The sequence below is a fragment of the Mus musculus genome, chromosome 5, assembly GCF_000001635.26.
Source record: "Mus musculus strain C57BL/6J chromosome 5, GRCm38.p6 C57BL/6J".
NCBI classification, from domain to species: domain Eukaryota; kingdom Metazoa; phylum Chordata; class Mammalia; order Rodentia; family Muridae; genus Mus; species Mus musculus.
In genome coordinates, this window is record NC_000071.6 from 33,606,519 (window position 1) to 33,633,754 (window position 27,236).

The 27,236-nt window shown below is 47.0% G+C and overlaps 1 protein-coding gene and 1 non-coding gene across 6 annotated transcripts in view; one reads left to right on the forward strand and one right to left on the reverse strand.

Annotated features, from left to right (window-relative positions):
- Fam53a (family with sequence similarity 53, member A) overlaps positions 1-23,157 on the reverse strand; it is a 29,325-nt gene extending 6,168 nt beyond the window's left edge. Inside the window, exons 1-6 of one of the 5 annotated variants that reach the window (NM_001359463.1) lie at positions 23,071-23,117; positions 22,335-22,459; positions 8,085-8,316; positions 3,914-3,968; positions 1,813-1,971; positions 946-1,709 (exon numbers count right to left, since the gene is read on the reverse strand). In NM_001359463.1, coding sequence (NP_001346392.1) covers positions 946-1,572 — 627 coding nt within the window. In that variant the 5' untranslated portion in view covers positions 1,573-1,709; positions 1,813-1,971; positions 3,914-3,968; ... (1 more) ...; positions 22,335-22,459; positions 23,071-23,117. Of the gene's footprint in view, positions 1-945; positions 1,710-1,812; positions 1,972-3,913; positions 3,969-8,084; positions 8,317-17,187; positions 20,994-22,330; positions 22,460-22,818 lie in introns of those variants that run through there. The other 4 variants (NM_178390.3, NM_001359462.1, XM_011240776.3 and 1 more) reach the window with 4 other exon arrangements.
- Gm9903 lies at positions 23,095-26,525 on the forward strand. The gene is made up of 3 exons (XR_104924.5): positions 23,095-23,776; positions 24,198-25,938; positions 26,275-26,525. It is a non-coding gene; the product is annotated as a predicted gene 9903 (transcript).
- Positions 26,526-27,236: the final 711 nt, after the last annotated feature.

Here is a 27,236-nt window from a genome sequence, read left to right on the forward strand (position 1 = left end):
AGACAACACTGTCTCCCCCAATACCCACAGATCTGGTTCCTGCAGGGTGGCATGCCTCAATCTCAACATTCAGGAGGCAGATGCAGGCAAATCTCTGACTTCAATGCTAAGCTGGTCTGGTCTATATGAATTCCAAATCAGCCAAGACTCCATAGTGAGGCCCTGGCAGGGGAAAAACAGCACGAGGGTCTATTACTTCTGCTCCTCCTCCCTAACAACCCGGAGGGAAGCAGAACGGCTGGGCCCACTCCAGCTCTCAGAGAGGGGCCGAGGAACTCTGCCCAGGCTCCAGATGCAGCCAAGAGGACATGCCCTCGCGGCCACAGTGAGGTCGGTCTCATTGTTCTCTCCCCCACTGCCAGCAGTCAGCACCTCTCTGGGATCCACATGAGAGCAGGCAGTGGTATTGCCAGACACAGTGGTCTACAACACCAGCTAAAATGTTCCCTCAAAATCTCCAGGATGTGCCAGGAGAGCTCACACAGCCAGGTCTCTGAATGAGGCACAGCTCAAGCCAACAGCTCTGGTTTCTGTAACCATCACAAGCCAAAAGACTGCATTTTCAGTGGTGACAAACTTGGTGTCAGCCTCCAGGGATAGCTTCCCCTTTTATAAACAACTGTCACCCCAAACTGTAGTTAGGGCTCTCAAGAGATGAGGCTAAATCAAATGAAGTCCCTCCCTCCTTGTCCTCTCAGAGCTCAAGGTCCAGGACACACATGTGGGGGCTCTGCCTGCAGGGTATGGCTGAGGTTTTTGAGGTCAGTTGAGAAAGGCCATCCTCACCAACCCAAGCTACGCCATGTTCCCTGACAAGCTGGCTCAGAAGAAACTAGTCAAGTAAGCTTACAGGAGAGCTGTCCATAGACATAGTGCTCACTCCAAGACCAATATAAGGCAAAACACAGGCTTCCTAAGCACCCAAGAACAAAGATGTGGCCTCACCCGTGTCATTTTCAGAAAGTCCAAGGACGGGCGTGTCCACCTGGCATCCTCCTCCCGTCTTCGCTTGCGCCGGACCCTCCTCCCATCCAATACACAAGGCTGTGAGCGGCACCGGAGCAGGCCATGGTGCCGGCCTAGCTCAGGTGTGGAAGTGGGGGTGCTGCTGGCTGAAGGCAGGCAAGCACCTGTATCTACAAGGTGCTCTTGTGAGAGGGACAGTCGGCGCCTGGAAGAAAATGGGCAGGGTCCTGTAGAAAGCCAGGGTGGGCCTGAGCTTGTACTGCCCTCACTGCCATCCACAAAGCCACTGCTGGCTGAAGCTGGCCGGGGCGTCAGGGGTGAGGTAGGGCCAGCGGGTGACACAGGCCTCCTGGGTAGGCCAGGGACTAGAGTGCCCTGCAGAGTAGGGTTGCCCACGCCGCTGCAGCACTGAAGTGTGGCACTCCCACCACTGTTGCACCTCCTCTTGGAGATGGGAGTCCACACCTTGGAGCTACCAGGGCGCCACGGGGAGCGGCATCGAGCTAGCTCCTCTGGTTCTGACAGGGACCGGCAGTGTCGCTTGGTTGGTGGTGCTGCAGGTGGCCCTGTGCTATCATGGAGGTCCAGGAAATGGCCCACATCCATGGGCCCTGGGGATTCCAGCTGCCACTTGAGACCTTCGGTGTGAGACACACCATGTGGGCCCACTGAGAAGGGGCCTGAGGCTGCCTGGCTTCCAGTGGGCCATCCTCCACGTAAGGCCTTCCAGGGACTTTTATCCACTAGGGAAACACAAAGGTGTGAGAAGAAACGGTGAGCAATAGGTATACCCGCTGCCTCCCTTCCCAGGCTCACGGACACATGGACAAAAACGCCACTGCTCACATGGGCCACGGCATCTGAATGGCCAGGCTTCATCCAGTCCTTTTTCGTTATGTTTTTGGTTTTCTGAGACTCTCCATGTAGTCCTGGCTGTCCTGGAACTCACTATGTAGACCAGGCTAACCTTAAGTTATAGATCCACCTGCCTCTGCCTCCTGAGTTCTGGAATTAAAGACATATACCACCAAACCTGGCTTCATCTGGTCGTAAGGAGTGGTCTCCCTACCTATTTCCTGAAAATAATCTGATTGATATTACTCCCATTTCATTAATGCAATGTGTCATTATAATGCTTTATTTACCACTACCCCTGGCCCATCTCTAAAGACAGACCTTTGCCAGCTAAGAACCAAACAAAGCTACTTCCTGAAAATAGCCTCCTTTCTTAATGACCCAAGTGGACAGCCAGTCTTAAGTCTTCCTACAGACAGAGGACTCAGCTGAGCCTGGTGTATGGCTCACCCCTGAGATCTCAGTCCTTGTGAGGCAACTGCAGGACTGATGAGCATTTGCGCTCTGTGTCTGGGATACACAGTGAGTTCCTGTCTCAGACTTGGCCTGGACATCTGCCTGCTGGACAGTGGACTGGGACAGAGACCTCCCTGATAATCTTCAACCCTCTACTTCTTCGGCCCTAACGCAGGGTGTTGGCAATGTGCCTTGGTGGCTGGTCATCCTGTAAAACCATGTGCCCAAGACATCACAGGTAAGAGCAGCATAAGGAACACTTCCTCTGCTTCTTCCATCACATCCCTTGAGGAGGATTAGGAGTCCTTAAGACATCTGAGCTCACAAGACTCAATACCCTAGGAGCTAACACAAATCTACTTCCCCCAGGGCATAGCCCACATGAGAGCTCTCTACACAGCTGTCCAGCCTAGTCCAGCTCCCCTCTGGTCAGCTTGACCACTCAGTACAACTTGGCACCCAAACCCTGCATGAGCTTCTCAGAGCTGCCATGGCCCTACTCTTAGTTCCTCTTGTTGGCTGTAAGAGCAGGCACCCACTCTAGCCCTCCCTAACAGAAGTGCAAAGTCAAGTATGTGGGTGTCTTCAAATGGACTCAGCCCAGCTGTAAGGTTCAAATATCCAATGACCTGACCAGAGGATGCTCTGACACTCTTAATGGGAGGTCATCCAACAGGTCACTCAGCTTCTCCCTGCTCCTTCCAACCACTGACAGGCTACGAGACACTAAAGTACAGGCCACAGAGACCAATAGCACACAGCCAAGGTCACCTCTGGGGAAAGATACATCAAGGGCCTTGGGGTGACCTGAGACAGAAAGAAGGTAAGACAAGAGACTGAGGAAAGAAGGGAAGACAGGAGTGCATAAGAAGCCCTCAGAAACTCTGAGCAGGGACTGAGGTACTTAATGTGGTCTCATATGCAAGATGACTGGAGGAGCCAAGAGGAGTGAAAGCACGGGCCAGGTGAAGTGGGAACCAAATGGAGACTTCACCTCTTACTTCTGGCTGCTTGTGAAAAGGTTGACAATACTTTAGAAATCTGGTAGTCAGCAAGGTGAACCTGACATGCTTCTACCATGTAAGGTGTTCCAACTGTCAAGGCAGCACAGAGTAATTCCAACCCAGGGTCTTTGCTTGGATTTATCTCCACACTTAGGGACCACTATCCTCTCTAATTGCTAAAGAGCAATGTGTCAGGAAGTGAGTGTCAGGAGTACTCACTCAGCCAGTGTATACTACAGCAGAATGGCAGCCAGAACCACATACCACCTGACCATCGTTTCTCTTGAGAGTTGAAGGAAGGCACACGTAGACCCATGTCTCAGCATGGTAAAACAGTCCTCAGCTTCCCACACCACCATCAGCAGCAAGAGCAGAGGCTCTGCTGAGCCCTGACCCTGGCACATCCTGCTGAGAGACCAGTTCTGACTCCTGGCCTGTGAGCAGGGAGGGTGGTGGCTCATGATCTTCCTGTCCCACATGTAGGTCACACAGAGGTCTCCCTGAAGCTTCTCTGACTATCTAATTCAGTCCAGCTCCAAGCCCCCCTCCTGGCCAAAGACCCAGTGCCACCTTGCTCCATCATCAGCTACTTCAGCCTTAGACTACCCTCCCTGGGCTTCTGAGACACTTACCGCTGATCTCCAAAGGGAACAAATGGCCACTTTTGTTCAGCTTCTCAGCAGAATACTAAAAGTGACAAGAGAGAAGTCTCAGTACTCATGTGAAAACTCAAGCGTTTACCACAGTAATGCTATTCCTCCCTAACACGTCCATTGGGGTTTAAAATTAAAAGCACTGAGTTCTAGAAAATATATTTTCTTAAAAAGAATTAACATTAAAAAAAAACATTTATTTTGTGTGGGGTGATATAGAGTGGGTTGTGCATATGTTACAGTGAACATGTTAAAACGAGAAACAACTTATGGGAATCAGTTATTTCCTTCCACAAGTGATCAAACTCAGGTTGCCAGGCTTGGCAACAAATGCCTTCACCACTGAGCCTGGTTACTGGCCCAGGACAAGCCTTTGTAACACCTAACAAACTCTAGCAGAACAAATGGGCACCGTCCTGAGCCACTGCAGGCTTCCTCGGATTACTCTTGAAGCTCTGGCCTTTTCCTGTGGATGACCTGTGCTAATTAATGGTCTTTCAAACCTCACCACACAGTCACTTCTCAGAAAGACCTGAGGGCTGGAGAGATAGGTCAGCAGTTATGAGCATCGGCTCATCTTTAGAGGATTCCAATTCAATTCCCAGCACTGACACAGACGCTCACAACCATTCAGGGAATCAGATGCCCTCTTCTGGCCTCCCTGAGCACCAGGTACATGATTCCCATACATTCAAGCAAAATACTCATACATGGAAAATAAAAATAAATAACTTAGAAAAATAGGCTAAGCCAAGACCCAAGAGCTCGTGACAGTCCATATATAAGATCCAAGCCCTAGCCTAATGGTCGCAGTACTGAGAAGGGTCCAGACAGCAGGGTGACCCGCCTCCAGGAAGGTAGATAAGCTACTAGCAGTCTCAGAGATTACCAACTGCACCTGAAGTTTTGGGGAACTTTTGTTGCTTCACATAGAGAAAGTCAGGTGTTTGGTACACATTTATAATCCTAACATTCAAGGAGGCCAAGGCAAGAGGAAGACTCCAAGTTCCAGACCATCTTGAGCTACTTGACAACTCTGTTCAACCAACCAACCAGCCAACCAATCAATAAACAAGACAAGTATAGTGGCACATGCCTGTAATCCATCACTTGGGACTCCACAGAGATGGAAACAGAAGGGCCAGGAGTTTGGCTACTAGCAAGTTTAAAGCCAAGTGGGCTAGGTAAAACTCCATTCTAAATAAATAAATAAGAAAGAGCGAGTGAATTAAAAGTTGGGGTTGAGACTCAGGAAAGTGCACCCCTTCATCAACAGATAGGTCTTCCTCTGCAGTAGGTTATGTTCCCCCTAATACAGCTGAATGAATGGGGGTGGTGACCAGCCTGGGCTCTGTGGGCACTGGACCACCTCAGGCTCAAAGGGAAAGAGAAAACTGCTTTAGAGATACTGCACATGGTTGGAAGCTCTTACACCACTGTGCATAATTAGTGAGCTACCTACACCTTTCAAAGCCCTGCAAATGCTCCAACTTTGGGCCAGAAAATTGGTTTCACCTTCCATCTGGCTGGTAGCCACTCCAGCCAGCAGTCCACCTGCTGAGGTTCAACCACTTCCCGAGAGCAAGTAAGTACCTGCACTGTCTTCATAGCCCTCCTCCCCCTGGCCTGCATCCCTAGTGTGCCTAAGAATACACCCACCATGAGAACACAACACACTCCAGGAAGGACAGGCTTTTCTTAAGTCAACAGAAACAGCTCCTAGAAACCTTGAGGAGCTGTGGACCTATATCTAACAAGATGTACTCAGCGCACATTCAAGGACTGGCACAGCATAGATAGACAGACACCTCACAGCAGGTACCTACAGGGCTCTGGCTGGGTGAGAGATGAGGTGTGCAGGTGACCAGCTCGAGGACACAGGCACAGACACTCAGGACAGTGGGTGTAACGCAAGAGAACAGTGTGCTGAGTGCATTCCTTTGCAAGGATCAGCCTCTATATTATACCACATCCTAGGGCCTTGAGACATGGCGGCTGCTGAGCCTCCTTGGAGATAAGACAGTGGATGCTGAGATAGCAGAGTCTTACTGATGGACAGGCCGGGGAACACACAGGGCACCACGCAGCTGTGCTACATCCATCTGGACAGCAGCGTGATGCTCTGTGCTGCTTGCTCCCAGCTCAGCCACATCACATGGTCCGCTCTCTCGTGCTGACAATAAGAGCTGGAAACAAGGACAGCACTACCTGTCAACTGTTCCTTCCTTGCTGCCCCAAACCCCTCACTCACTCCTTCCATCTTCAACGTACACTCCAAACCATACGGCAGATGCTCTCTGTGTCTCTGGCAGCATCAATATAGGAGCCCACTGCATTCACCAATTCTCCACCTATGGTCATAAACCATCTGTGCCTCTCTTCCCTTGAGGTAGCAGTGAATCAGGCATAACTACTCATTTTTCCAGTCTTTCTGTAACAGCTGGCCTATTCACTATCCTTCAAGTACATAAAAGCAAACTAGGAAAAACTGAGTGTGCCTCAGGTTCAGGGTGTAGAAGTTGGGAAAAGAGGAGCCCACGTAACCATATAAAATTGACACAGATAGCAGGGATGGCAAGAGGATTAGAGGACACTGGCTTTGAAGAAGGACCAGAGGACCAGGACCAGGCACACATCGTGAGGCCATAATGACAGCGTCCATTATATCAGACGTCAGACACTATCCCCAGCACAGCCCAGAGACTAGGTGAGGTCCCTGCAGCTCAGCTGACTTGGGATTCAAAAGCTGGATCATTCTGGTAGCCCAAGTACGAGAACTGCTGCCACTACAAGTCGTCCCCATCCAGCACATGGAGGCTCAAGCAGGCAGCACAAACCACCCAGACCAGCACCACAGTCATAGCAATGGAGACAATGAATAGTTAATGACTTTTAGCTTTATTAAAATTTAACTCTTTGAAATTTTACTTTTAAAAGTTATATTCAGTTTTGTTATTAGAAACTGTCGCTGGATGGTGGTGACACACACTTTAATCCCAGCACTCAGGAGGCAGAGGCAGGTAAGCTCAAGGCCAGTCTGTTCTAGAACAGCCAAGGCTAATGCAAAGAAACCCTGTCTCAAAAAAACAACAACACTCTTTTTTTTTTTTTTTTTTTTTTTTTTTTTTTTTTTTTGGTTTTTCGAGACAAGGTTTCTCTATATAGAGCTCTGGCTGTCCTGGAACTCACTCTGTAGACCAGGCTGGCCTCGAACTCAGAAATCCGCCTGCCTCTGCCTCCCGAGTGCTGGGATTAAAGGCATGCGCCACCACGCCTGGCTCAAGAACACTCTTAATTACGTTTAGGCTAGCTTGAAAAGTGAATCTACTTTTCCAAGAGTAAATTTTATGAAAAATGTATTGGGAAGAGTAAACACCCAAATACAGGATGACTTCTGCCTGCAGTCTGGGCATGAACACTGCCCAACTTGGGCAACATCATCACACACGGCCTTAAGGACGGTGTTTAAGAGTTGCCTGCGTAGTTTCTTTGCTTTGTCTTTCTGGAATCCCTAGCTGTACTCAGAGTGTATCTGTGTTAGTTTCAAGTCAAGGCACAAAGACAAAACATCAAAATAAATCTGGCGAAAAGCAAGTTACAAATATTAAACATTAAAAATAGGTAACCACCAGATGTGATAGCACATACCTATATCCCGCCACTCAGGAGGCAGAGGCAGCTAGATCTCTGTGAGTTCAAGTGGAGCCTAGTTTACAAAGCTAGTTTCTCGCCAGCCATGGTTACACTGTGAAACCCTGTCTCAAACAATAACAACATATCTAATAGTTATAAATTAATAAAATAAATAATTGACTTCATGGTTAAAAAAATAAAAACCAGAAAGACCCACTCCCTAAAGCTAACGCAGGTGAATGAATCTGTGTTGACAAATTGTGCGACAGGGTTCTGGACACGGGTAGCAGGATCACAGGATGACTTACTTACTCTGGCCGATCTGGTGAGCAGCCACAGAATTCTGTGTAGGGCAGCTTTGTATTAGAAGTTTATTTGGTTTGTAGTGATGATCGTGACAGACACTGGCTTCTGCCCAATGCCCCCAGCTCAGCTCTGCCTCCACCCTACAGTGTGCGCCTCATGCCTTTGGCTCTGCACATGGGCTGTGCCCCCTCTGACCCCCAAGCTGACTCACCGGGCCAGCCTCACAGGCCCTGCGGGTGAGGTCATCCAAACTCTGGTTCTGCAGCTTCTCTGTGATGAGAGTGACCATGGCCGGGCTCTTCCTTAGTCCACATCTATGGGCACTGGATTTCCAGAACACTGGACATCAGCAGGCTCAAGCCATCAGGTCTGTGCCAAAACTCAGGGTTATAGCTCTGACTTAAAGATGCGGACCCATTTCCAGACTCTTCAGGGCTTTGTCTCTGTAAAGAGAAATTGCCACATGACCATACACTTCAGTCCATATTCCTGTTATATATATACAACATCCTGTTTTTAAAAAATGTTCCTAATATCCCTCTTTGACAAATGCCTTCCTAATTCTAAGATAACCAAGTATGTTCCTTCCTGAAGCCTCTAGCAATATCTTCTAGAATAGTGGTTCTCACCTTTGGGGGTTGAACAACCCTTTCGTGGGGGTCACCTAAGACCATCAGAAAACACAGATATTGACATTATTAATCATAACAGTAGCAAAATTAGTTATGAAGAAGCAATGAGGGGCTGGTGAGATGGCTCAGTGGGTAAGAGCACCCGACTGCTCTTCCGAAGGTCCGGAGTTCAAATCCCAGCAACCACATGGTGGCTCACAACCATCCGTAACAAGATCTGACGCCCTCTTCTGGAGTATCTGAAGACAGCTACAATGTACTTACATATAATAAATAAATAAATCTTTAAGAAGAAGCAATGAAAATGATGTTATGGTTGGGGTCACCAAACCACAAGGAACTGTAATGGGTCACAGCATCAGGAAGATGAGAAGCACTGCTCTAGAGAAGATCAGAGGACACGATGCTTATTAGAACCAGCCTCCGAGGCCTCTCCTGAAGCAGCAAGAAAGCCCCTGGCAGGCTCCGTCCCTCAAAGGGCAATGAACACGTGAAGAGAAACAACAGCAGCCGCATCCAATGAGAACACCAGCAGTAAGCTACTGGTTGACCAAACTGCCCCCTAACTCCAGCCCTTGATGCTGGGATTCTCTTTTAAAAAAAAAAAATGAAGGGTAGGATGCTAGAGGCACACACAGAGCTCTACTACACCAGGTCCAGCCTGAGGCAAGGGGCCAGGATCACCATGGTAATGGTGAAAAGGGAGGCCATGGGCTCTTAGCTTTTCAGTCCTGGAAGTCAGCATCTAAGAGCATCCAGAAGCCCTGCGCCCTTTGCAGCTTCCATCCCACTGTGCATGTGGAGCTTGTCTCACTGTGGGTGTGTGAACAAGGGCTACCAGATCAGAAAGCAAAGAACCCAGAACACAGGGTGGGAAAACATGGCAAACTAGGAAACAACACATGGAGCTGGAAGTGGAGCTCAGTGGTGACCCCTTGCTTAGAGTGCAAAGAAAAAAAACCTATAAATATGAAATATCTCAGGAGTCAGCTGTGCCTCAACATGATGCACTGTCATGCAACACCCCAGAACAAGCACATTACTCAAAAGAGTTAGCCTAACAGAACTACCTCAGGGCCTCTGCAGGGTGTATCCATGAGCAAAAAAACCCAAAAAACAAAAACAAAAAAAACACCCTGAGGTTCAAGTCACCTCCTTCCACCCAGTAAGGCACTCCAAAGGAGAGCAATCCTGGGAGTGTTTGCCCAAGATCACTGGGTATGACCACAACATCCACACCTGCTGGAAGTAACATCACAAGCCTGGTAGGGGTCATGCTGGCAAACAAAGAGGGTACAAACCTAGGGCTCTGTCAACAGGAGAAAATCATATGGATATTTTTACAGAGATCAGAAAGATCTCAAATAAGATCAAATACCAACTTTTCATTCTTGAAAATATATATACATTCTGTCAACAGAAACAACAAATACTTCCCCCTGTGACTTTGAAACCTGAGGCTCAAAAGCCAGCATGTGACTGAACAAGGCAAGGTTGACACGTAGCAAGCACAGGAATCAGGGCCTCATGTCACCAACAGCATACCAACCACACACTGGCTAGCCTAGAGCTTGTGAGTTTCCATTAGTGGATGCAGGAAGCAGGTACCCAGCCCAGGCCCACATGTGAGCTCAGTTCAATAAAAGGTCCCACTAACACATGTTCTCAGCCCGGGGTATATCACACCACTCACATACTATTCCTGTTTAGTCTCTCTGACCTGAAATCTCATCTACCATGCCTAAAGACAACAGCATTTAGTCTAGTCTACCCCAGCACAGTGAATACCATCTCCAATTTAGACTAGAGGAGGAGCAAACAGAGCAGGGTCAGCCTGTTTTCCTTTCTTTCAAATAAAGGAACCTGAATCTGAACGAGCCATGTCCTAGGAGAAGTGCTGATCCTCCGTAAGCCAGACAGAGCCAGCTGGGACGCAGGGCCACGGGCAGTCTGGCCCGCTGCTCATCTAAACTGAAAGCCCCAACCCAACCTCTGAGCCATGCCCTAACAGGGTAAGGGCTTTGCAGGGTCTTCTGTCAAGAAGAGTAATGACAAGTGGTCCCTCCTGGCCCACGTGCCACCACATGGACTCTCAAACACCTTGATTTACTTTAATTTTATTGTGTGTGTGTGTGCACTACATGCAGATGCAGTGTCCACTGAGGCCAGAGAGTTATCAGACCCCCTGAACCTGGAGCTAGACAGGCGTTAGACGCCATGAGGGTGGGGAGCTGAACCTAGCTCCTTTGGATGAGGAGCTGCTGGCCCAAGGCAGGGCTTCTCTACATAGCCCAGGCTGGCCTGGAACTCTGTGGACCGGAGCGGCTCCAACTCAGAGACCCACCTCTCTTTGCTACCTGAGTGCTGGGATTAAAGGTGTGTGCTGCAGCCGTCATTGTACTGCAGCCTCCAAGGCCCAGCTGCAGACACTGCTCTTAACCCCTGAGCCTTCTCTCCAGTCCTCACATACCTTGTTGTAACCTCATCACACAAAGCACACACATCAATGTAGAAAGGCCACAGAAGTACAGTGCAACTTTAAAAAAAAAAATTAAAAATAAAGTTTTTTTTAATCCAACCCACAAAATGAACCAGAAGTCCTAAATCTACCTGAATGAGTCAATGTCTGAGAAAAATCAGTCCCCATAAGTGAAATTCTTCCCTATAGCACAGTTATAACTACCAACAGTTACAATATCAGAAACACTTCAAAGTCTGCCATTTTACAAATATCCTATATAAGAAATCTCCATCAAGGACCATCTGTGAGTTCTGAAGGTCAACAGAGTAGTGAAGTGTCCAACTACCTTCTCATAAGACATTTAACTACAAAGGAAAAAAATAACAAAACCAGGCTGAACCACAGGACCAAAGTGACTATAGCCAGTGCCACAACATATGGACACAAGACTCCTGAGGAGACTCTAAGGAGATCACAGCCCACAGTGGGGCTCTTCACAAAAGCTCAGAACCTCAATTTAATCAGAATATCAGGGGAACCCAGTGAAGCAATCAACAAAAGAGCTGACCAGTTCTTTAGAAGCAGCACGTCTGGTTAGAGAGATGTCTTAGGAGTTCAGAGCATTGACTGCTCTTCCAGAGGCCCCAGATTCAATGCCTAGAACTCATAGGGCAGCTCACAACCTTCTGTAAACTCCAGTCCTAGAGGATCTGATGCTCTCTTTTGGCCTCTACAAGCAATGCACACACATGTACACAGAAATATTGCTGCCAAGACACCCCTAACACAAAACAAAAATAAAATCTCCCCAGGAGATTTTTAAAATAAATGCTGGGTCATGAAAAAGCAGAACAAGGCCCGCCCAGGCTGAAGGGCACAAAATGTACAATAATGATCCTCAAAGAGACTACGTCCAAAGTCTGACTAATTGCTGTTAGCTGACAACATATTACTGGCATTATTTTCTATTATTATCAGTGACCTGGTGTAAGGCAAGGCGTGGATATTTGGAAGCTCTGCATGCTGCTTAATAGGGGAATGGATGAAGCATAGACTGTCACCCTGTCATAATCACAGATGTTTAAAACGTGGAACAAAGAGTCTGCTGGAAACTGCTGAGGGAGACGTGTGCAACACAGGTCACAAGGATGGGGCAACTCAAAAGCAGCTCATGGAATTAGGGTGTGGCTCAGTGGTAGCACCTGTCCCTAGGTGCTCAAGGCTCTGAGCTCCATCCCCACCATTGCAAAACAGACTCTAGTATACATATGGAATGGACTAGCCAGGTCCTGCAAAGACCCAATCTCCAGATAAGGCCACTCACAGATCCGGAGGTTAGAGCTTGAATATAGTTTTGGGGGTTACAATTCAACCCACAATGCCAAGTGAATCTACAGAAACCTGAATGCACAAAATGAGGTATAGTTCAAAAGGCCAATTTAAAAGGAGCAACCAAAAAAACAAAAACAAAAAACAAAAAAACAAAAAAAATAATAAAATAAATAAAAGGGTAAACCAAAAAAAGCCTCTTTGGTGTTAACCAAGACTGACAGGTAAGCAAGAGAAGAGGGGGACAAAGACCAAGACTGATACCAAGGTAGACATAGGGAAGATAGCCAAAGCAGAGAAATATGGCTCAGATGATGGAACTAAACAGCCCTGCCCAGGAGAGAGGGGCAGGTGTTCTGATGAGAGCTGATGACAAAGACATGCAAACTCAGGCGCTCAGGGAAATACATCCAGACCCACACCCACCCCTCCTGAATGTCAACTCCTCATGTAGAGTGAGCATGCCACAAAGGACAAGCTACAGTCTGCTCACTTCCCTTCCCTCTGCAATACATTCACCAAAACTGTTTTGCCAGTAAGCCTGTGGCTTGGATGATGCTCTACCCAGCTCCCCACTGCACCTTATTCAGCCTTCCAGACCTGGCTACTACTGACTCCTAAGGCAGTCCTTTGACCCACGTGGCAGCTCTGAACCTGACCTCAGCAGGTGAGGCTAGTGCTCCAGTCTCTGTCAGTCATTGTTCCAGGACTCCTGGATACAGAGCAAAATCCTCACCCTAGCCCAAGTTGTTCTTCTCCATCCCAAACTATGGCCATGCCAGCACCAAGACTGGTACACCCAGAGCAGGTACTCTACAAAGACAGTACAGGAGTGCCCACCAACTCAGCTCCACCAATGGCAGAGACCTCATTACCTGGGGAACTACCCTCAAAAACAGCATCAAAGTAGGTTCTCTATTTTTTGTTTGTTTAATTCAGTTTATCACATGGAGTTGACTGGACACTGTATAACACTATCAGTGTCCTCTGGTTGCAGTAAAAGTCCCACCTTTGTTGAACAGTCCCTCCCCAGACTCTATGAATGAGTTCAGGATTCTGGCTCACAGTCTCCATGTTCCCACATCTCTGTGTCCAATGTCCCATTTTGTACAAAATATTCCAGTCATTTGGAATTAGAGCTCATCCCATACCAGTATGACTTAACTAACCACATGTAAAACAACCCCATTTCTAAACTTAGTTCACAATTCTGAGGTCTTGGGGTTAAGACTTTCTGAGGCAGGATCACTGTACAGCCCTGGCTGGCCTGAAACTTACTCTCCAGGCTGAGTACAGGCTGGTCCTGAACTCACAAGAGTCACCTGCTTCTGCCTCCCAAGTGCTGGGATTTACAGGCCTGCCACTATGAGCATTCTCTAAAAATTTGTTAAACATTTCTTTACTTATTTATTTGGGAACCAGGGAGATTGTTTATCAGTTAAGAGCACTTGCTCCTTTTGGAGAGGACTTGGGTTCAGTTCCTAGAACTCACAATAGCAGCTTACAACCAGCTGGAACTCCAATTCTAGTGAATCTGATACCTTTTCTGGCCTCCTCAGGCATCATGAATATATGTGGTGCACACACACACACACACACACACACACACACACACACACAGAGAGGCAAAGCACTCACATACATAAAATGAAGTTTTAATGTATTTATTTTGTATGCATGCACAGCACGTGTAGAGATCAGAAACAACTTGCAGGAGTTGGTTCTCTCTTCCCACACTGGGGGTTCTGGAGCTTCAAGTTGGGTTATCAAACTGAAAGGTACTTACCCACTGAGCCATCTTGCCAGCTCTCTCTGAACACTTTCAGTAAACTACTCTCAACACCACACTATGACAAACAGTCCAATTAAATGACATACTGAGGTCTGCTCCTAAGTCCTTTATATTTTCAAATACAATGCCTCTGCCTAGTAGTCTCCCCCACAAGTCTCCAGCAGGATTGTAAAGCTCTTAGGCTAACTTCTATTGGCTCACTGAAGTTACCTGTGTCATCTTGGGAAGCAGTGCTTTCTTACCCACTGTGACTGGCCTCGTCTTGCAGCTTCCTAGGAATGGTGACCCCCAAACAAGGTAGCTTCTTTGTGCTCACAGGAAGCTTACACCTCTGGCTCCTGCCTGGCTTCAGTATCTTTTCTCTCCAGGGTTAGGATAATGAGCAAGAACTGCAGGTATCTTCCAAGTCCCTTGGGGCCTCAGACACTTGGTGGCTACTGAGTGTCCTCAGTGCTCTTCTGGAAACGGTCCCAGACTGTTCTATTCAGACCCCTGAATTCATCTGTCTCTCCTGCCACCTCTCCAATCTTTCCGGTTGCCACTGTTCTTCTTTTTAGAGCCCATCCACATCTTCATCCTAAGCTTTCTGATTCATGACAATTAAGCACCCTGTGTGCCTGGCCTCCCTCCCAGTGCGTCCTCATCTCTGCTGCTTTGGTGTCCGTCTCTCCTCTCTGCCTACACAACACCTAACCTGCTACACTACTTCTCCACACTGCTCCCATTCTACAGACTTCAGGATCCCTGGACTTCTAGGCTTTCAGGCAGGAATTTCCTCTGATGTTTGTCATCCTGTTTACTCCATGAGATAGAAGCCTCCACTGCCACCATACTGCAGAGGGTTCTCCAGCTTGCAGGGTCACAAACCCTTTGAATGGGAAGAACTCATCTTGGCACTTCCACAGGCAGGCCACCTGACGTGGAATTTAATAAGGATTTGCAGCACAATAGGATCTGTGTGAACAACAGGCTCCAGACCAGTCTGGAAATAGCAAGGACAGGTGGAGAAAGTCACCTTTGAGCAGCAGGCTCAAAGCAGGTACCCAGCCAACACAGACCTTGACACCAAGTTCAAATCTACGCTTGGTAAGCTACTCCATCGTCTCCATTCTGGCTCCTAACGTATTACATAGGAAGAAAAGTGTTCAAGTCCTGCTTAAACAGCTTGACTTTAAGCACAAAACCTGGAGCCTAAACCACAAAAACTAGGCAACAGAGAATTATCTGCATCATGCTGCTCCCACTACACAGACAAAAGCACATAGCCTGAGGTAGTTCTAACAAAGAAGCCCACCAGTTAGTTCTGTTACACCAAAGTCATCTCAAATTCAAGATCCAACAGGCAGCCAAAACACAGGCATACAATGCCAGATTTTCAGTTTCTTTCTTTAGTTTTCTTTCAAAAAACCATCTGAAAGTTAAGCACAATGGTACACACCTATAACCTCAGCTACTCCAGAGGCTGGGACAGGAAAAGTATCAAATCTAGTGACCGGAAACTAGCCTGGGCAACAGATAGAGACTTTCATCTCTTAAAATATAGACAGATACGGATATGGATACAGGTAAAGATATAGGTAGATATAGAGATATACAAGACTGGAGAGACGGGCTCAGCAGTTACGTGCATTTGTCAATCTTCCAAAGGACCTGGATTATATTCCAATCCCTTGCATGGCAGTTTGCACAACTATCTGTAACTCCAGTTCCAGGAGATCCAATGACCTCTCTGGCCTCTTCAGGACATCAAGCATGCAACTGGTTCACATACAGACATGCAGACAAAATGCTCTCACACATACAAATAAATCTTAAAAAAAAAACGTAGGAGGGCCAGCAAGATGGCCAGCAAGATGGCTGAGTGAGTAAAAGGCTTACCTCTGAGCCTAACAACCCAAGTTTGATTTCCTAGAACGGAAATGGTAGAAAATTGACTCCTACACTATAGCTGGTCTTTACTACTTTGTGGGTTCTTCTTTTTCCCACCTTTTATCACACTCCTCCCCAGTTTCACCTCCTATCAGTAGGTAAGAGAGAAAGAGGATAGAGGGGAGAGAGAGATCTCTGAATCTAACTTATTTCTTATATCTTACGACTACTAACAAACCAACCACCTCCTCTCCCTGAATGACTAACAACCAGCCACCTCCTCTTCTGGCTCTAACATTTATATACCCTCTGAAAAGTTCCCAGAATTCCAAATGTCACACAATTACAGAAACTATCTGCAGCTGGCAAAACCACACCTCTGCTAAAACACAAGGCAAAGCAGTCAATCACTGCAGACAGCTGGAAACAGCACCATATTCCCCACTCCTGGGATTAAAATGAAAACAGTACATCTGTGTGCGTTTTTGTTTCTGTTTTTCAAGACAAGTTTTCTCTGTATTGTAGCCCTGGATATTCTGGAACTATCAGGCTGACCTCAAACTCACAGAGATCCACATGCCTCTCTCTCCAGAATGCTAGGCACGTGCCACCACGATCAACTTATTTCTGTGTTTAAAAGAAACCATGCCGGGCGTGGTGGCACTCACCTTTAATCCCAGTACTTGTGAGGCAGAGGCAGGTGGATTTCTGAGTTCGAGGCCAGCCTGGTCTACAGTGTGAGTTCCAGGACAGCCAGGGCTACACAGAGAAACCCTGTATTGAAAAACCAAAAGAAAAAAGAAAAAAAAAAGAAACCACGTACACACACACAAAATAATTTTAATGTAGAGCACTTGAAAAATAACCAATAATCTGACTGCACATCAGTTATACCTGTCAAGTCATGAGCAGAGGCGTTAGAACAGGCCTGAGACACCTACACTCCTCTCAGGAAAAGCAGAGTCTATTACCACCCTGACAGTGGTCAGAAGCTAGGCAGTACAGACTAAAGTGAAAAGGATACTCCATCTGCCAGGCTCTTAGAGACAAATCCCAAAGGCAGCATGCGAGGAGACATGTGACAGTGGCCTAGGGAATCCCTGTATGTATGTGAGGTCTAGCCAGACCCACCTGACCAACCCTCCTGAGATCCTAAACATGGCGCTACCCCACTAAGCTGCTATAGAATTCCACACCCCAGCAACAATGGACAAAAATCAATGATTATTACCGTTTCCAGCTACCAACTGTGGAGGTGATTTGTTATGCTGCCATAGTAGCCCAAACAATGCCCTGTTCTTCTCCTGGGGCCAGTCACCACTCCTACAGGAAACCAGGGAAGATGGAGGGCTGGAATCTCATGTGCCACACAAGGCTTGCAAACGAAAACAGTACAGACTACCAACTTAGATTACCGTCCTTCTTTGGCAGTCACTGATCAGCTGGGGCCGAAATGTTACATTTAGATGTCATGCTGATTCTGGAGTGTCTGGAACAAAGCCTTGTTTGGGTGCCACAAAGCTGGTCTTACTGATAAACTGTACAAGTTTTTTTGGAAAGCATTTTCAAAACAAAATGAGGGAAGGACAAAACCTCCCCCAGCAAGGCAAATCAAGGTCTTGATAGTATGAAAACCCATGACTAGCTGACTTGGCCAGCAGGGTGTCTATGTAAAAAGTGTAGAGGAGTAAACATCAATTCATGTACTCCCTCACAAGCTCAAAAATAAAATAAAATAAAATAAACCACACTTTGGGATCAAGAGATGCCAAGAAGCACTTGATAAAATGCAGGAGACAACCTATTTGTAATAAACACACACAGAGAGACAGAGAAACAGACAGACAGACAGACAGACAGAGGGGCGCGCGCACACATACACACACAAGCAGGGTCAGGTGGTGGTGCACTCCATTAGTCCCAGCACTTGAGATGCAGAGGCATCTCTGAGTCTACAGAGGCAGGTTGGTCTACAGAATGAGTTCTGGGACAGCCAGAGCTACACAGAAAAATTGTATCTTAAAAAAATAAATAGAAGCTGGTGAGATGGCTCAGCGGTTAAGAGCACTGACTGCTCTTCTGAAGGTCCTGAGTTCAAATCCCAGCAACCACATAGTGGCTCACAACCATCTGTAACAAGATCTGACGCCCTCTTCTGGAGTGTCTGAGGACAGCTACAGTGTACTTAGATATAATAAATAAATAAATCTTTAAAAAAATATACATACATAGATGGAAACAAAACCCCACAGGAACAGATGCCTAGCACACCCAAGGATCTGGGTTTCACTCCCTAGTACCAGGAGGAAAAGAAAAAAAGGAAGAGGGTAAACGGGTGTTACTATTTGGAGGGTCCCTTCTATATCTCAGGCCGTCTCAGTGTTATTACATCATGAGAACTCTTCCCTAATGAAATGTAAGAGGTTTCTGCAGCTCACCGTTTTGCTTTCCAGTTCATGAGGCGGCATTTCCTCTCTTTTCTTTCCCTCATGAGGACTGAACCTCCTTCTTGTAGGCTCCCTTCCCTCCCATCCTACAAGAACATGGTTTTTCCCTCCCTTCTACAAGAGAAATAACCTTCCCAGAAGAACAAGGTCTTCCCCTGCCTTCTACTACATAAGGACAGGGCCCTCCCCTCTCTTATAAGAACAAAACCTTTCCCTCCCTTTCCACATAAGGACAAAGCCTTCTCCTTCCATTCAATCACAAAATGACATGACTCTGTCCTTCCTTCCTAATGTGAGGACATGCCTCCCTTTCTTGCACCAGACAGACATGCCTTTCTCCCGCTATCACACTACATGAAAACATGGCATCCTCTATCACATGTGAAAGCATGGTCTCCTCCCTCCAGTACATGTGAGGACATGGTCTTCTCCATCCTACTGCATTAAGGACATGGGCTTCTCCCTGCTTTCTATCACATGAGAACACAGCCTCCTGTCTCCATCGTGTTATGTTAAAACATGGCCTCCTCTACCACACCATGTAAAGATATAGCCTTCTCCATCTATTGCACAAAGGAAGGACATGCCTCTTCTTTCTCACAAGGCAAAGCCTTCTCCCTCCTACCACGTTAAGGGCAGCCTTCCTCCTGCCTTAAACTTTGTAAGGCCATAGCCTTCTCCCTCCTGCCTCATGACAACATGGCCTTCCTCACTCCCACCAGGCGAGAATGCATCCTTCTCTCCATCTAGAAGATGCAATTGCAAGGCTTCATTTGGACGTGGTCCACCCTGCTGAATGACTTCTGTCCTGAACTTCCCAGCCTCCAGAACTAGTAATATACGTTTGTACTCAGTGTAATATGCTTTACATATATAGTTTGGCTCTCATTCATGTTTTTGGACTTATTACCTAAGTTATTAGTATAAGGTTAGAACAGGTCTTAGAAGCAGTCTCTGATCTCCCTCACCTGCTAAGATCTTTTCCCCAAATGACTTAATAGTAGAAACTCTAATACTAAGTTCTCTTTAGATAGCAAGGTTTCCCCCTTAAGAACTGGTCCTGTCCATGTGCTCAAGAGAGGCATCTTCAAGAATCTGGGCAGCTACCATGGAGACTGCCAGCATGAGGTCACTGTCTTTGTGTCCAATCCCATTTAACATGGTTGTCCTTGCTTCAATCATGTCTATGCAAAAAAGTCCCCATTAAAAACACAAAAAGACAGCCAAACAGCGGTGGTGGCACACACCTTTAAACTCAGAACTCAAGAGGCAGAGGCAAGAGAATCTCCAAGTTCCATGCCAACCTGATCTACAGAATGAGTTCCAAGATAGCCAGAGCTACAAAGAAAAACACTGAGGGCTAGAGGGCAGATGTGGTGGTGCCTATAATTCTAGCACTTAGGAGGTAGACAGATGGATCTCTAAATTCTTGGTTATCCTGCTCTACACAGTGAGTTCTAGGCCAGTCAAGACTACAATGAGAACTTGATAAAAATGAGACTCTGTTTAACAAAAAGTCAACTGACAACTAAAACAAACCCAACAGCATTCCTAATTGATAGCCAAAAACTCAAAGCACTGAGACTAAAGCAAAAATGTCCCCTCATCATCGTTTTTTTCAAAATCATACTACAAGTTCTAGTTAGTTCTAATAAAAAAGAACGAAATTAAAAAGCCAACAGCTTAAGAAACAAAACCACAGGGTCATCCACAGGGAAAACCTGAAGGAATGAACACAGTAACTCTGGACTAGCATCTGGGCTGGAGATACGGCTCAGCAGCTAAAGAGTATTTGTTGCTCTTGCAGAGGAGCAGAGTTCAATTTCCAGCAACCAGATGTTGGCTCCAAATCATCCACAACTTCAACTCCAGAGAACCCAACATCCCCTTCTGACTTCTGCAGGCACCAGGCACACACATGGTGCACATACATACATGCAGGCAAAACACTCAAAACATAAAAAGAGATAGCATCTTTCTTTAAAAGAGACATTAAAAAAAAAGTCTAGTATCAACAGAATCAATATCCCACTCCAATAGGGATATTGATAATAGTATAGACTAAGTAGAGGAGGAAAGAGTAGAGTTCAATTTCTTGTAAACCTAAAACTGCACCCAAAAATAAAGGCTCCCAGACACTGTAATGTATACATATAATTCCAGCATTTGAAAGGCAGGGGTGGGGGGTTACAATTTCCAGGTCAGCCTGTGCTACATTGGGATACCAAGTCTCAAAAACACTAAGGTTTTTTGTTTGGTTTTGTTTTGTTGAGACAGCGATTCTTTGTCTAACCCTGGCTGTCCTGGAATTCACTCTGTATACCAGGTTAGACTTGAACTCACAGAAATCTCTCTTTGCCTGCTTTTTCCTCCCAAGTGCTGGCATTGAAGGTGTCTGCCATCACCACCTGGGAAGTAAAGGATTGCTTAATTTAAAAAAATTTTTAAGTGTTTCCAAAGCACAAATGGAAAATACCTAAGGATTTACTTTAAATCAATAAAATCATGTTCATTCTCAGACTGGAGTTCTTGATATTCCTGAACCCTGAGTGCTCGAGTGTGTGTGTGTGTGTGTGTGTGTGTGTGTGTGTGTGTGTCTATATAATCTCTATAACTAGAAGTTGGAAGTACAACTACTTTTAAAAAAAAGGAAGCTGGGCAGTGATGGTCCACACCTCTAGTCCCAGCACCGCAGAGGCAGGGGTAGATGGTTCTCAGAGAAACCATGTCCTGAAGAACAGAAAAAGAAAAAGAAAGAGAAAGAGAAAGAGAAAGAGAAAGAGAAAGAGAAAAAGAAAGGGAAAAGAAAAAGAAAAAGAAAAAGAAAAAGAAAAAGAAAAAGAAAAAGAAAAAGAAAAAGAAAGGGAAAAGAAGATTGTTTGGGCTACAGGGTTAGCTCACTGGTTAAGAGCACTGGCTACTCTTGCGGAGGACTGTATTAGATCCCTCGGAACTACATGATGGCTCATAAACTCCTGTAACTCCAGTCCTATGGGACCACCACTCTCTTCCCTCCTCCAAGGACACCAAGCATGCACGTGATGAAGACACACAATCAGGCAAAACAGTCACCCACACCCATGAAACAAGTGTTTTAATTTAAAAAGGAAAAAAAAAAAAAGGATTGTTCAGCATCTTCTGTCTCAAGAGTAGCAACTAAAATTCTCTCTTTTACGGTTGCCAAATCCAACCTAGGGGAAGATCTGAAAGGCCATGTGACTTGGTATGGCTCCAGTCCAAGCCACAAGCTCACACACCAGAGGAAAAAGTTCCAGAACCAAGATCTAAGCTCCAGGGACAGCAAGCAGAATCATTTATCAGGCCATGAGAAGGGACCGGGCTTGCTATGCTCACTAAACAAAGAGACGTAAAGAGGAGAACAGGTGCCAGAGGAGTCATCAGAAAGAACGACCAACCACTAACCAAAACAGCAAAGTCCATCTACTCTTCCTAATCAATTTCAATTTCCACCTTGGCGTAATATTCAGAATTTGGAAAAACTATCCTCGGTCCTACCTTGTTCTGAGATGCTGAACTTCCCTTCCAAGACCCACTTTCCTAAGATGACCAAATATGTATTTGAAGCAGCAGCATCAGTGAGCACAAGTCAAATTTCTTAATGTAAAAACTAAAGTACACCTTTCAAGTCAAACTAGTCCATCTTCAAAATTCTCAGAGCTGAAACATCATTATAAACTTAAGTAGTGGGGCTGGAGGGTTAGAATAAGCTTAGATTCATACTTAAAGATATATCTAATGATTAAATACCTTGAAGTGCAAAAAATTAAAGTGATTTTAATTTGGAGTGATAGATCACAGATCTGTAATTAAGACTAATGTACAAAGGCAATAGCATTCGGAGCGGTAAAATACATTGTGAACATCGCACATCCCATCCTCCACACAGGAAGTCTTAAAGGGACTTACACACCCTCAGTCTACGCAGGAAAGTGGCTTCGGAATAGACTTCCAAGTCACCTTCCACAGGTCGTTGGGGAGGATCTGCTCTTGGGATTCCCTTAAGGGACCATCATATCTCGTCAAACTTCCTGCTTCCTGAATACAAAATAACAATCACTGAGTCTCAACAACAGCGGGTTCACGGGCCCACGGACTCAGCATGGCGACAACAGGTCTCAAAGTCGACATGAAAAGTGATTCAACAAGTGGCAGCGCGCCCCAGGCGCAGCGGGCAGGCCTTACCGCCTGGCGTGCAGGAGCGCGCACAACAGAATGCTTGGGGCCTGGCCTAATTGGAGGGGTCCCCGGACTCGCCACGAGTTCGGGGAGCTGGGGCCCAGGGGACTCTAGGGAGCTGGGGCCCAGGGTTCTTTCAGATGCTGGGTCCCCGAGGACCTTAGGATGTCGGGGACACGGGACACGAGGACAGTGCTGGGCCCGGGGCGCGCGGGGACCTTAAGGTGCTGAGACGCCGGCTGGCCCTAGAGGGTGTTCCGCGCGCTGTGCCGATGCACCCGGCTCTCGACGTGCGGCTGCGCGGCGCCGGCCGACGTACGGAGACTCCGGGATCGCAGCGCAAGGACACGGCGTTGCGGTGGCTGGAGCTCTTAGCGATGAGCAGGCGAACGACGGCGCAGAGCACTCTCCGCGAGGCGAGTGAGCACCGAGCTCCGTAGCTGGGGCAGGGCGCCGGCCGCGCAGGCCGCGCTCCGCGCATGGGGACGGTGAGCCTCAGTCACCGCGGAACAAAACCGCAGCCGACGCCCCGCCCCCTCCGGACGCCCTCATTGGTCGCCGCGCCGCTACCACCGCCCCGAGCCGTCAGCCGTCCGCTCGCGCACCCGCCCGCGGAAGCCGCCGCAAGCAATCAACCCTCAGCCGCACCGCTAGGCGGGCGACGTCACTGCCCGGCGTGTTGTGGGTGTGGCCTCGTGACGCCCCGCCCCCGTTTCCTCTCACTTCCCTCCTACGGGTACCGTGCGCCGCTGCTGGCCCCGCCCCCCTGTGCGAGCTGGCCCGCGCCGGGTGTGACGTTAACCTTCGGGTGTCCGCGGGGCATCGAAGGCCGGTAGTGGTACCTATAGGCTCCCGGATTCCAAAGTCCGATGTGACCACCTTCATCTCCCTGCCTTTTTTCTTTTTCTTTCTTTCTTTTATAGCAAAATCTCAGTATGAAGCTCGGACTGTAGACAAGGATGGCTTCGAACTCCTAGAGATCCTTCTGCCTCTGTCTTCCGAGCCCTGGAATTAAAGACAGGCGCCACCAATGCCCAGCTTCTCCTGTCCTTTGCTGGTAATGTGCCTTTGGGCAGGACCCTTCCCTTTGGGAGTCTCATTTCTGGACCTACCGTGTGACTGGAAGGCACTTTTGTGCATTGGGTACCGGTGCTGTGAAGGAAAGCTGCTCTGCAGGTGGGTGTGACTGGGGTGGAGCACTTCTCAGGGTGCTAGAGGCCAGGCGCAGCAAAATGAAACCGCCTGCCGACTTGGCTAGGAATAGGCTGCAATTTCACAAGCCTGTAATCCCTAGACAACCTTGTTCCCAAACAACAAAAAGTAATTTTAAAAAATGTTGCAGGGTTAGGTACAGCTACTTGATGTAGAAAATGGAATAGTTCTCATCTGGAATAAGACCTAAAAAGGAAGACATTAGAAAGCCACTGGGTATTCCTGGGGCACACCAGAAGTCTGGGCCCTGGCCACCACGTTATGGGTCTGGTAAATCCAGTTCTGTACAGGCTCAGAGGCCCAGCCAAGGGAGGCCAAGATCAACTAGAATGAGTGCCCTCACCTGCTGCATCACCTGCGACAGACCTTTCATTTCCTCCTCCAGGTTTCTTGAGGACAGGGGACTTGCGACCTGGATCACAGCAGGCAGGAGCCAGATAAGGACTGAGACATCTGGCAGGCACCTGTGCCTAAGAGGAACTCTGCCCAGAACAGTCCTCAACCACACTCTCCCTGGGCAGATCTGGACCAATGGTGGCCTTCTCAAATCACCACGGTCACCTTGTGTTTCCCAAGCCCTGCAGCTGATTAAGTTACATACGCCACACAGCTCAGCTGTATTTGAGTAATTCCTAAAGGCTTTCAGTGTGTGCCCTTTTAGGGTAATTTTCAGGGAGTTGATGAATTCACATAAAACCAGAAAGTATTTCAAACTCTCCCACAGATCAGATTGCAGAGAATGGCTTGCAAGCCAGCTGTGGGATTTCACCCAATGTCTGATAGTCCCACATAAACCACACTGGTGATGCTGAGGACAGGTGCCAGTATCAGTGTTTATCATGTCCCAAAGGTAACCAGCCAAGGGAAGATATTAAAATCATCCTTGGTTCACAGTTAGGCTGCTACTCCACCAAGGGGCCATTTTCCCTCCATGACAAAGAATAGCAATGTCACCAGCCTGTCTCCTCAATGCTTGCCTCCATCTCCCTGAGAATGTTATGTGTACCTCAGTGGGCCATGTGAAGGGGAAAGACAGTGATGGCCTAACTCCAAACCTCCACTACTCAGTGGTATACTACTACAAGCATGGGGACAGCCCGGACGACTCTAGTACATGAGTTTGCTGGTGCAGTTTCAACAATGGGTGCCAGAGGAACACACCTTAACTCACCCCAGCAGACCCTAGCTCACTTTGGTCCACAACAGCTTACTTACCCCAACACACCTCAGCAATCCCAACCACTAGATATAATATGCCCAAATCGCCGCCAGACTCTAGCATATCCCACCACACTTAAGCACAGGGTCTAGATGTCACAGTGCTTAGGATGAGGAAGGTGGCCTGAAGAAAGGCCTCAGGCTGCTGGACATTGCCTCTGCCTCCCATGAAGCTGGTCAGACCAGAGGGGACATAGTGAGCTGACAGGTATCCCAAATGCATGACATCTCTGTGCCAAACCAGCTGGCCAGTGCCACCCTCCATTATGGCTGTCGCCTGCACCAGTCAGCTATGTCTGAGACAGTCTTTGAAGACCCTATCTGTCCAAAGATGCTGAATATTTTACAACAGTAGCCTTATTTTTCTGTACTTTTGCTATTAAAAAAAAAACTGCTACAAGCAGACACTGATCAACAGAAAGAATTACCAAATATGCTTGGACTCTCTGCACTCTGGAGGCTAAGGAAAGAAGACTGTAAATTCAAAGCCAGCCTAGCTACAGAACCAGACCCAATCTCACAAAATATAATGAAAACCTTCCAGAAACCTCTTCTCCTGTTGCTGAGGTCAGGACTTATGAGATGGCATTGTCCCAGACTTGCACTCCCACGGGTCCTGGGAGGATCCTTCCCGCTTCTTCCAGTTTCCTGTGTCCCTGTCACTTCAGTCTCTGTCTCCTCTCCTCTGCGACACTTTTCCTCCTCTTTGGGACTTTTTTTTTTTCCTCTTTGATATTTTTAATTTTTAAAAAAAATTACTTGATGTGTATAAGTGTTTTGCCTGCATGTAGGCACCACACACCCGAGGAGACCAGAAAGGGTGTCATACCCCCTGGGACTGGAGTTACAGATGGTTGTGAGCCACTGTTTGAGCACTGAGAATCTTACCTGGGTCCTCTGCAAGAGCAGTAAGTACTTTTAACTGTTGAGCCAACTCACCAGCCCCCTTGGCATTTTTTTTTCATTTTTTATTTTTTAGGATACTGATTATTAGATTTAAGGGGTCATTTGAGTAACTCAGTACTTTCAAGCCCCTAAAGTACACTGCAGAATCCTTTTCCCCAAACACAGTATGAATGTAAAACAACAGTCCCTACAGGATTGTCTAGCCAGTGATCCCCAGCTGGTGCTACTATTTTGGGAGGCTATGGAACCTTTGGAACATGTGCCCAGCTGGCAGACATAGGCACTGTCTGAAGGCTACAACCCAAATTCTGGCTTAGTATCTGCTTCGTGATCTGCAGATGTGAACAAGCTACACAAGCTCCAGCTGACAAGGACAGAGCTGCACCAGCCACCAGCCCTATCCTGTCCTGAAAGACTACCCCTCTGATCTAACTGTTGAGCCAAGATAAATCTCCTTTGGTTTTTGTTTTATTTTTTTGTTTTGTTTTTCAAAAAGACTTATGTACTTTATTTGACGACAGTTGTGATGGCTGTTCTTGGTGGTCAACTTAACTACATATGGAATTAAGTAAAACCCAAGCAGCTGATACACCTGTAAGGGAGTTTTCTTAATTACATCATTTAAAATGGGAAGACCCACTTTTTAAAAAAATTTTATTTATTACATGTAAGCACACCAGACACACTAGAAGATCTCACTCATTACAGATGGTTGTGAGCCACCATGTGGTTGCTGGGATTTGAACTCAGGACCTTTGGAAGAGCAGTCAGTGGTCTTAACCGCTGAGCCATCTCTCCAGCCCAGAAGACCCACTTTTAATCCAGATTGTTGGAAATGGGAAGATCCACCATTAATCTGGTTCACACCTTCTGCACACCATATAAAGGACATAGAAGAAAGAAGCTTGCTCTCTTTGCCAGCTTGCAAGTCCATTCCTTCATTAGTATTAGAGACTACTTCTTTGTGATTTTGATGTATACTGAAGACCAGCTGAGACATCTGGCTTCATGAACTGAACAGTGTACTACATTTATATTCTTGGACCTTTCACAGCCAGCCACTTTTAGACTACATTTTGGATCAGAGCCTGTAAGCCATTCTAACAAATTCCCAATAGACAGACAGACAGATATTCATACTATCAGTTCTGTTCCTCTAGAGAACCCTAATATAACAGTTATAAACAGTTGTGAGTTATAAACAGTTGTGAGGTGCCAGGTGGGTTCTGGGAATTGAACTCCTTTTTAAATTGGTTTTGTCAATTATTTGTCACCAGAGAAGTAACATACCAAATAAGGC